Source organism: Perca fluviatilis, chromosome 6 (assembly GCF_010015445.1).
Source record: "Perca fluviatilis chromosome 6, GENO_Pfluv_1.0, whole genome shotgun sequence".
NCBI lineage: Eukaryota > Metazoa > Chordata > Actinopteri > Perciformes > Percidae > Perca > Perca fluviatilis.
The window spans coordinates 7697250-7708481 of NC_053117.1; the positions used below are offsets into that span (position 1 = coordinate 7697250).

General features: G+C 38.9%; 1 protein-coding gene and 2 non-coding genes across 3 annotated transcripts; 2 read left to right on the top strand and 1 right to left on the bottom strand.

Moving 5' to 3' along the window:
• The first annotated feature begins 677 nt into the window (after positions 1-677).
• On the top strand, positions 678-796 carry LOC120561496. The gene has a single exon (XR_005639608.1). It is a non-coding gene; the product is annotated as a 5S ribosomal RNA (ribosomal RNA).
• Positions 797-1883: 1087 nt separating this feature from the next.
• Positions 1884-2002, top strand: LOC120561497. Its single transcript, XR_005639609.1, has one exon. It is a non-coding gene; the product is annotated as a 5S ribosomal RNA (ribosomal RNA).
• A 3107-nt stretch (positions 2003-5109) lies between these two features.
• On the bottom strand, positions 5110-9247 carry LOC120560484 (uncharacterized protein C22orf15). Its single transcript, XM_039803053.1, has 5 exons — positions 9033-9247; positions 8638-8724; positions 6022-6144; positions 5369-5443; positions 5110-5231 (listed from the first exon to the last, which is right to left on the bottom strand). Exons 1-5 carry the CDS (start codon positions 9055-9057, stop codon positions 5110-5112), a joined length of 432 nt encoding a protein of 143 aa, XP_039658987.1. The 5' UTR covers positions 9058-9247.
• Positions 9248-11232: the final 1985 nt, after the last annotated feature.

Consider the following 11232-nt stretch of genomic DNA (forward strand, 5'->3'; position numbering starts at 1 on the left):
CACGGTAAATGAAATAAAAATGTATTGACTTCAACGTTACAAAAACCAAAAGTAGCTACTTACGAAAAAAAAATATCAAAGCTAATAAAGAATCAAGCAATAAGACACTCAGCAAGCGGCTATAGAAAAAAGAATATTCAAAAATAAAGTCAGGAACATTTTTTGTTATCATGATACCAAGCATTCAATATTCTTCTTCTTCCAGATTATTCCACACTGGATACTTTTGAAATCAAACATATCTATATTTTGGATCATGCAAATTCACGGAAGACCACAAGTCACTCAAGTCTGAGTAAAGATAAAGTTCAAAAAAGGGGGGAGACATAATTACTGTAATGAAAAGGTGAACATGGAAATACATAAATGCATCAACAAAATATAGCAACAGGCTAAATAAATCAATAAATATGGAACAAAACAAATTAAAGAATGCTTCCAAAATACACAAGTGTTAATTATAGTACAAAATAATAAAGAGCAAAAAGCAATTCAACTTCTTGATTGGAAAATGAATGTAGTTGAACGACCGAGAGCTACTGCAAAATGTATAGGTGCACTTCTGGTGCCATTACATGTAGTTCAGTACTCCTCAACCCCAAACTGCGTCCTTCCACAGTTTTGACAACCTTGAGGTTTTAACCTCTATAAATAGCTCGTTTTCACCTGGTTCCCTCGCTTACGGCCATACCACCCTGAACACGCCCGATCTCGTCCGATCTCGGAAGCTAAGCAGGGTCGGGCCGGGTCAGTACTTGGATGGGAGACCGCCTGGGAATACCCGGTGCTGTAAGCTTTTCTTTTTCATCAGCAGAGGGCGCTAGTGGTGGTCAAATGGTGCTTGGCAAAACACTGTCTTTATTTTCTGAGCTCACTAGATGGCGCTTTCTGTTCAACAAAGGGTTGAAAACACACTCAATAGCCATTCCTTTAACCTTTTTTCTTTCAACACAGCTCACAAAATACAGACAGCGGTTGGCGAAGCTACATTTGACCATCACCAGAGGCCGCTGCTCCTTCTTGGCTGGAGACAGAGCTGACAAGGAAACTGCATGGAGGATGCAACTTTTTTTTGGAAGCCACATCTTTAATTACAACTAATACAAACAACCTTACAGCGTTCAACAATTCAGCTAGGAGTTCGAAATTGTTGCCGTTTAACCAAGTCCATAACTATCCCTTATAGCAAATCACAAGTCAGTGAACGATGACCACGGTAAATGAAATAAAAATGTATTGACTTCAACGTTACAAATAACAAAAGTAGCCTACGAGAAAAATATCAAAGCTAATAAAGAATCAAGCAATAAGACACTCAGCAAGCGGCTATAGAAAAAAGAATATTCAAAAATAAAGTCAGGAACATTTTTTGTTATCATGATACCAAGCATTCAATATTCTTCTTCTTCCAGATTATTCCACACTGGATACTTTTGAAATCAAACATATCTATATTTTGGATCATGCAAATTCACGGAAGACCACAAGTCACTCAAGTCTGAGTAAAGATAAAGTTCAAAAAAGGGGAGACATAATTACTGTAATGAAAAGGTGAACATGGAAATACATAAATGCATCAACAAAATATAGCAACAGGCTAAATAAATCAATAAATATGGAACAAAACAAATTAAAGAATGCTTCAAAATACACAAGTGTTAATTATAGTACAAAATAATAAAGAGCAAAAAAGCAATTCAACTTCTTGATTGGAAAATGAATGTAGTTGAACGACCAGAGAGCTACTGCAAAATGTATAGGTGCACTTCTGGTGCCATTACATGTAGTTCAGTACTCCTCAACCCCAAACTGCGTCCTTCCACAGTTTTGACAACCTTGAGGTTTTAACCTCTATAAATAGCTCGTTTTCACCTGGTTCCCTCGCTTACGGCCATACCACCCTGAACACGCCCGATCTCGTCCGATCTCGGAAGCTAAGCAGGGTCGGGCCGGGTCAGTACTTGGATGGGAGACCGCCTGGGAATACCCGGTGCTGTAAGCTTTTCTTTTTCATCAGCAGAGGGCGCTAGTGGTGGTCAAATGGTGCTTGGCAAAACACTGTCTTTATTTTCTGAGCTCACTAGATGGCGCTTTCTGTTCAACAAAGGGTTGAAAACACACTCAATAGCCATTCCTTTAACCTTTTTTCTTTCAACACAGCTCACAAAATACAGACAGCGGTTGGCGAAGCTACATTTGACCATCACCAGAGGCCGCTGCTCCTTCTTGGCTGGAGACAGAGCTGACAAGGAAACTGCATGGAGGATGCAACTTTTTTTTGGAAGCCACATCTTTAATTACAACTAATACAAACAACCTTACAGCGTTCAACAATTCAGCAACTGTATAGGTGCACTTCTGGTGTGATTACATCTAGTTCAGTACTCCTCAACCCCAAACTTCGTCTTCCACAGTTTTGACAACCTTTAGGTTTTGACCTCTATAAATAGCTCATTTTCACCTGGTTACCTCGCTTACGGCCATACCACCCTGAACATGCCCGATTTCAGAAGCTAAGCAGGGTTGGGCTGGGTCAGTACTTGGTTTGGAGATTACCTGGCCTGGGCCCATGACCCCTCCAAGTCCTTATTCCAAATCCTTGGAAATTCAAGATTGTTTTAAAGATGGCCTTCTCTATAGCTCAGCTGGTAGAGCAGGTGCGTTTAAGGCAGTAGATCAGGGTTCAAATCTGACCTGCAGCCCCTTGCTGTATAACATTCCCTCTCTCTCTCCCATTTCATGTCTTTAGCTGTCCTGTTATTAAAGGTCTAAAAATGCCCCAAAAAATAATCTTTCAATAATAATAATGAAAAAGATAAAATTGCTATGTGATCTTATTTCATTAATACAAATATGCAAACACCAGCCAATAAATTTAATTAAATATTGTCTTGTGCAGTTAGTTTCGGTTAAACAGAGCATTATTAATACATTACGACCAGTCATAGCCTACATGATGCATGTAATACATCTATAAATGATTGTCCTTTTTTCATTATAAGAGCTTTTACTTTTAAGTTATTTTAACGTACTTTTTAATAGTCTGTACTAAAGTAAACATTTAATTGCAGGCCCTTTATAGTTTTGGGAACTTCTACTTTTTTATATATTCTTCTGTTCAATTATGACCCTGAAAATGAGCATAATATGGGCACTTTAAGAGCTGGTACTTATTTTTATTTATTTTTGTGGGGCATTTTAGGCATTTATTTTATCGGACAGCTGAAGTCATGAAAGCTGCTGCTTCGAGGAGTAAACCTCATTATATGGGCACGTGGTCTACCAGGTGAGCTACCCAGGCACCCAAGAGCTGGTATTTATTACAGAAATATTCGTCTTCCCAGAAGATTCCCTGAAGTCTCAAAGTGGTTGTTTCAAAACCTTCCTAGTTAAGCAATTTGATATAAGTCCATTGTGCAACTGTGTGATTGAAGCTATGAATAGAATAAACAAAATGAGGCATGACACCGTGTCTTTTATTCAAAACATTCACACATTATTTTATTGAAGACGGTGTAGACCATCTTCCCATATACAATTACTTCCTAGGAACCACACTGTCGAACCAGCTGACATGGACCATCAACACCTCACAGCTGGTAAAAAAGGCTCAGCAAAGACTTTTCTTCTTTAGAAAGCTGAAACAAGCCAAACTACCACAGAAAATGCCAGCGCCACAGTGTGGTATACCAGCTGCACCGCCGATGAATAGCACAACCTTGTGTGGTGAAAGCTGCCCAGTGCATCATCAGGTTGGAGCTTCCTGGACTGGACACAACATGCCTCAATAAACTCAGGAGGAAAGCAACCAGCATTCACAAGGACATCACACACCCTGGTCTCTCCCTGTTTGAACTGTCCCTCCCTGTTTGAACTGTCCCTTGTTTTTTGATACATATATATATTAGGGCTGTTGGAACGAATACCGAAATTCGAATATAATTCGAATAGTAAAAAATCAAGACTATTTGAATGCTGAAATTACTATTCGAATGTGACTTTTTTTATAAATATGTTGGCTAACGTTAGCTAATCTCCCTCTTCTCGCCTTGACCTACCCGCATGTGTGATTCATGTCACGCCGTATGAACAATAACAGCGGGAGTGAGAAACACAAGGCATTGTGAGGTCTAAGACAACGTTACGTACCGAGTAACGTTAGTACAACATCACAGAGCTGACGTTACGTAGCGAGTAACGTTAGTACACGGGGGAGTGACAGGCTCCGGCTGGAAATCGTAAGGAGGACAGGAAATAGTTTTAACATGACTTTAAAATCGCCATCCACTGAGCCAAAATGCTAATGTTATCAATAGTTAGCTCGTTCTGGTTTCCTAACTGCGTCGGGAGGTAATATTAGCGTAGCTGGGAGCTTCTTGGATAAAGCTAAAGTTTATGTTAGCTCCCCTACAGCTGTCAGAGTTAGCTTCCACGTCATATTATCTTCTTACAGCTGTATTCTAAGTAACGTGACAATCTGCTGGAAACAGGTTGCTTATAAATCACTAAAATAGTAGTGACAGCACCGTTTGGCTTGGTTATTAATGCCGTTAGCATCGTTTGTTACTTACCTAGTTTATGACAAATGGTTTCGGCTGTGCTTCCTAACATGATGTCATTGTGCTAACCGAGCACCGTTAGCCTTTACAACAGAGCCGCTTCACTTGTTAGATCATGTTTCATTCCAGAGTTCTGTGTTGATTTGTGTTTGTCGCTGTGTGCTCCTGGTGAAAAATGAATGTAAACAAAGTTGCGTGCAGGTCGCCTCAAGGCCAGTCTATAATGTTAGAAGTCCCTCTAGTGGACAGAACATGTAACAACAACCACATGCTTGTAGTGGCATTGACAATGCATAAGCCTGAGTAGTGTAGAACATATTTAACAGGCTGCAATTGAACATTAAATATTCGAATATTATTCGAATATTAAAAAAAATCTCAAATGGAATTCGAATAGTATTATAGAGCTCTAATATATATATATAATATATATATATAATATGTATAATGACAATAAAGATTCTATATATTCTACCTATCGCTAGCTAGGATTTGTTTCATGTTAAAAGTCTAAAGAAATCTGACTTTAAAGTCTTGACTAGTGCAAAAACTATTTCAATTGGTGTTTATTATTTGCAGAGATGTTTTTGCTTCTGGTTTGTCTCCTCTGTGTCCGTCCTCTGATCTTTCTGTCTTGCTCCTTGTCAGGGTTAGACAGTTTCCTCAGCAACTCTACAACAGAAAGGTTGGATTTAAATTGTGAACATAGGTTTGACCGACAGGAGGCCTCAGAGAGCCACTTAAAGTATGCCGGTTGGTCAGCATTGTTCAGTTTCAGTCATGAAGTTGCTGCGGATGCTTTTTGTTACCAGTTAACTCAGGATGACTCTGGCTGGGGTTGTTTAGGAGCGGCATATATTTCCGACATCCAGTATCGTCATCTCCTGAAGGGAAGTGAGGTCATGAACTTTCATGAGTAATAAAACAGCTGGACAAGAGTTTGTCAGACATTTTCCCCATAAAACAAAATTAAATATACTTTTAGTTAGTGTAGAATACCTCCATGAGCAGCAAATCAAGAGTTTAAAATTTCTTCCAAAATGAACATATAATATACTTTAGAAAATGTTTTTTTACATCATCTATCTGTATATTGTGGGGAAAACCGCACACAATTCAACTAAATTCATACTTTTACATTTACCTCCCAAAACTATAATTAGGATTGTGATATGATAAATTTTATAGTAAGTCAAACATGTATGTTACTTGTTCTGAACCTAAAAAAGCACCAGCATTTGTACGTGCTGCAACTGTAACAAACTGTATCAAAAGTGACCAGTACAAAACCCCCCACCCCCCCAGGAAATGAAGTGTTTTATGTAAAAAAATTCTATATTGCTCAAATGTGGAGATCTCCCCCCCCCCCCCCCCATGTTGAACCCAAAGTTACGCCCTTGCTGTAACTTGTTCTTGACCCTTTTCCAAATTATAAAATATTTTCTAAACTTGGCATACTCACGGCATACTCGTAATAGGACATAGTATTGTCTCTCTATCAGCACACTGCTGGCCAGAGCCTCACTTTGCTGCTTCCCCTCCAGGTTCATCACTCTACCACCGCTTTCCATCAGGTCCACACACTCTGCAGGATCAATTGTATGTTGTTGTTTTTTTATATAACACGTAACATAAAAATGTTTTATACAGGGCCTAAAATATTCCCCTGACCACGTGCTAAATGCAGGTGAATTTTGACATTGCAGTGTGGCTGATAAAAAAAGCCTGTGTGAATGACTGTGATATGAATGATGTAAATTGTTAGTGAGTGAGTGATAGATTCCTGAAGTGGAGAGTGTTTTTATGATGTGAGTGTAGTAATGCTTTCATGTATTATTGTGTATATACTGTATTTTATGAATTTGTGTAAGTATAACATCAACCTGTCCAGGGACTGCGGGTGGAAATTTATCTCTTCTTTTATAGACTAATGTTTTTTTGTGCATTGTCCCTGATCAAATAAAGAAAATATATAATAGTGAATTTTAAAATTCACCTGCCACCGAGCTGGTGGCCAAAAAAAGTTAACTTTAGGCAATGCTTACAACCAAAAATAGAGGAAAGTAAATATATATATATATATATATATATAGTACAGGCCAAAGGTTTGACCACACCTTCTCATTCAATGCGTTTCCTTTATTTTCATGACTATTTACATTGTAGATTCTCACTAACGGCATCAAAACTATGAATGAACACATGTGGAATCATTTACTTAACAAAAAAGTGTGAAATAACTGACAACATGTCTTATATTCTAGTTTCTTCAAAGTAGCCACCCTTTGCTCTGATTACTGCTTTGCACACTCTTGGAATTCTCTTGATGAGCTTCAAGAGGTAGTTACCTGAAATGGTTTTCCAACAGTCTTGAAGGAGTTCCCAGAGATGCTTAGCACTTGTTGGCCCTTTTGCCTTCACTCTGCGGTCCAGCTCACCCCAAGCCATCTCGATTGGGTTCAGGTCCGGTGACTGTGGAGGCCAGGTCATCTCGCGCAGCACTCCATCACTCTACTTCTTGGTCAAATAGCCCTTACACAGCCTGGAGGTGTGTTTGGGGTCATTGTCCTGTTGAAAAATAAATGATGGTCCAACTAAACGCAAACCGAGGGGATGGCATGTCGCAGCAGGATGCTGTGGTAGCCATGCTGGTTCAGTATGCCTTCAATTTTGAATAAATCCCCAACAGTGTCACCAGCAAAGCACCCCCATACCATCACACCTCCTCCTCCGTGCTTCACGGTGGGAACCAGGCATGTAGAATCCATTCTAAGTTTTCGCAATTTTCCAGACTGACTGACCTTCATTTGTTAAAGTAATGATTGCTCTCTTTTCTCTTTACTTAGCTGATTGGTTCTTGTCATAATATGAATTTTAACAGTTGTCCAATAGGGCTGTCAGCTGTGTATCAACCTGACTTCTGCACAACACAACTGATGGTCCCAACTCCATTAATAAGGGAAAACATTCCACTAATTAACCCTGACAAGGCAAACCTGTTAAGTGAAAACCATTTCAGGTGACTACCTCATCAAGCTCATTGAGAGAACACCAAGGGTTTGCAGCGCTATCAAAAAAACAAAGGGTGGCTACATTGAGGAATCTAAAATATAAGTATGTTTTCAGTTATTTCACACTTTTTTGTTAAGTACATAATTCCACATGTGTTCATTCATAGTTGTGATGCCTTCAGTGAGAATCTACAATGTAAATAGTCATGAAAATAAAGAAAACGCATTGAATGAGAAGGTGTGTCCAAACGTTTGGCTAAAAAGAGGAATAAAAAAATCATCTTTTGGAAATTGATCTCAATGCCTTAATTAAAAAAATGAGGAGAAATCCGACCTTTTAAGGACACCAATTGTTTTTGTGAATGAATAATGTATTGTAAATAAATAAATGTTCTTCCTTAAAATACAGGGGCCATAATTATACATACCCCTATGTTAAATTCCCATAGAGGCAGGCAGATGTTTATTTTTAAAGGCCAGTTATTTCATGGATCCAGGATACTATGCATCCTGATAAAGTTAACTGAAATAAAACCATGCCAATCTCTAGGTATGGTGAAGGTTATGTGATGATGTGGGGCTACTTTAATTCCAAAGGCCAAGGGAACTTTATCAGGATGCATAGTATCCTGGATCCATGAAATAACTGGCCTTTAAAAATAAAAATCTGCCTGCCTCTATGGGAATTTAACATAGGGGTATGTATAATTATGGCCCCTGTTTTTTAAGGAATAACATTTATTTATATACAATACATTATTCATTCACAAAAAAAATTGGTGTCCTTAAAAGGTCGGATTTTCCCTCATTTTTTTAATCAAGGCATTAAGATCATCAGCATTTTTATTCCTCTTTTTAGTCAACTTTAGCATGGGTATGAATACATATGAGCAGCACTGTATATATATATATATATATATATATAAAATGTTGGTGTCAGTCAATAGATAAAGATTTTGTCAGACTTACTGTTTAAGTTATGGATGTTATAGAAGTAACTGAACTGACATTAAGTTTCTGACTGCAAGTCCAAACCACTAGCCATGTTTCTGAGAGCTGTTCAGTACCTTTGAAGTCAAGACCACACCTCTCCTTTAAATGATGGATGAAGTGTATCAGCTTACAGTTGAGATTTAACATTTCCATCCTGTTGTCTGTCAGGAAAAAAACATCTACTCAGTATGTAACATTGCACATTAAACTTTGCACTTTGATAATTTCATAATGGAAGTTTATTCTCCCTGTATTCAGGCAACAAACATACTAAATGTTGATTTCTAAGCAAAGCAACCATTTGCCACCACATTTAATATATGTTGCAAAGTTTTCCAGTCAACTCAAATAAAATAATCAAACTTCAAATGCCAGGTTTAATCCTGTTCTACATAAAAAGTGTCATTGGTTGACATTTTCTCTACTTGAAAAGCAGCGAGAATATAATATATCCAGGAACGTTACTAACCTCCGAGCAGGATAGTGACAAACATTTTCTGGTCCTGACTGCAGTTATGCTCCACTAGTACCACCGCTAACAGTTTACAGCATCTGTTTATTCCAGACGTTTGGACTGGGCACAAGTGCAACAATAAAGGCTGTTAAATCAGTGTTGTGGTCTACACTTTGTGACAAAACTCTGAGGGAGAGGCTGTCTGGACTGGCCTGCATAATGTAGTGATGGTAAACACCCACACACACACACACACACACACACATGCACGCACGCAGGCATGTGCGCACACACACACACACACACACACACACACACCTCTTTTTCATCCTCCTCCTCTTTTTCTCTTTTCAAAGCTGAAGCCTATAAATGAAGGGACAAGGGGCTGCTGTTGCATGTATCCATGGAGTCTCTACACACAGACAGACTGGCACTCTGGTCTTAATAGCTACTTCTTGGACAGTGATGTTAAGATTGACTGTAAAAAAAGAGGCTTTATTGTTTCCCGCCTCAGATTGGAACTAAGATTGGAATAGTTCCTGAATTGGAAAAATGGTGCCAGTACCCTAATTCAGCAGTTGTATGACATGATCATAGCATGTGTCTTGGATATATTTATATTCAGACGTACTTTATATCTTGTAGGGGTGACCCCGAATAGTCGACTATTCAACCGGTTCGATCTAAAGAGCCTGATTCGATTGCCAATCTCACAGTCGAATTGTGGCAGTGTCTGAAAATGTGGCTATGAAACAGGATCATTCTATTCGGGCTTTAATGGGGGTGCTGAACGTTTTTTTTTTGGATTGTTTTTTCCCAATAAATCATGATATATAGTCTATTTTGTATAAATAACAGCCTATTAATAATACTGTTAATATCGGGCGCCTGGGTAGCTCATCTGGTAGAGCGGGCGCCCATATGCAGAGGCTCAGTAGCTTACTTACGAGTACTAGCCCATTTCAGGCACTGGATTGGAACTAATCTGTGTTTCTACTCACAGTAATACCTATGAAGGAGAGTTTAATCTTTGATTCATAATTTACTTTTAAGAGGGACAACTGTAATCACTATTATCTCTCAATTTAAAAGCACATTTATACATTACAGTGCTGAATCAACAACAATGTGTAGCCTAATCACTGAGGCTACACATGTTTGAGAACCACCAACTACTTTAAAGCGACTATAATCAACATTTTTATGTAACAATGTATGAAATGACAATGTAAAAAAAATCTCACAGTGATGATCCTACAGAGAATTATTGCCTGAATCTGCAGCTCCTCTCAGCTTTACAGAGCTTTACAGTGAGTTTCAGTTCATTGTTAGCTGTCCGGCCCACAACTTCACTGTTTTGGTTTACTCTCACCACTCTCATAGCATCATTTTCGGTTCACAACAAGTTTGTAAGGTGATATGTCAGTGTTGTGTTAGTCTCCTATAACCAGAGCTATCTTCACACTGCTGTGGAGTATGCTCTGGCTTATTTATTCTATAATAGGGCAAAAAGACACTGCACCTGTCTGCATTTCTTTAAACCAATTACAATCGTTTTGGGTGGTGGTAAGTGCCCAATGTGCCCTTGCAAAATAGAGAGCAGAGATAGCGGAAGGGGAGGACAATTTCTAGTGACGCACTACATCCGCTAAGCCAGTCTATTGTTGTGTGTTTCTGCAAGCTGTAAAATATCTGGCTCATTAGCTGCTAAATGCCTCACAATATGTCAATCAGCTAACTTTATCTGCTGTTTGGTGCTGGGAAGATAGTGTACATTGGATTTATCTGGGATTTAACAGCTAAAAGTAGGCTACTGTTGTTGCTTGTAGATTGTTTTGCCTTTAGACAGAACTAACTGTTTCCAGTCTTCTCACCAAGCTAAGCTAACCAGCTGCTGGCTGTAACAGGGTTGCCAGATACGGAACCTGTAGTGTTGCCGCAGGTTGCATTTTTTGTCCACTGGTTGGGTAGACCAGACTTACACTCACACACACACACACACACACACACACACACAGACACACACCTTGTGCCGCCCAGCAACTGCCTCTCTAGGGAAGGCAGCGAACAGACTTGTTCAGAGTTTACAACTAGCGGACTGTTAGCATAGAACATTAGAGTTAACAACTGGCTAGCTAGCCAGCTAGCAAAGCAAAAGTACAAAACAACAACTACACCTTATTTTTTGCGGCAGTGACAAGCTGACAGCTTAAAA

Bases quoted from the DNA above. Each gene is read 5' to 3' on its own strand.
- LOC120560484 (XM_039803053.1), bottom strand. From the start codon at position 9,057: ATGTTTGTCACTATCCTGCTCGGAG. The intron at 6,145-8,637 runs GTACTGAACAGC...TTGATCCTGCAG, and splicing joins GTGTGGTCTTGACTTCAAAG to AGTGTGTGGACCTGATGGAA. The intron at 5,444-6,021 runs GTGAGTATGCCA...ACTTCCCTTCAG, and splicing joins TGTCCTATTACGAGTATGCC to GAGATGACGATACTGGATGT.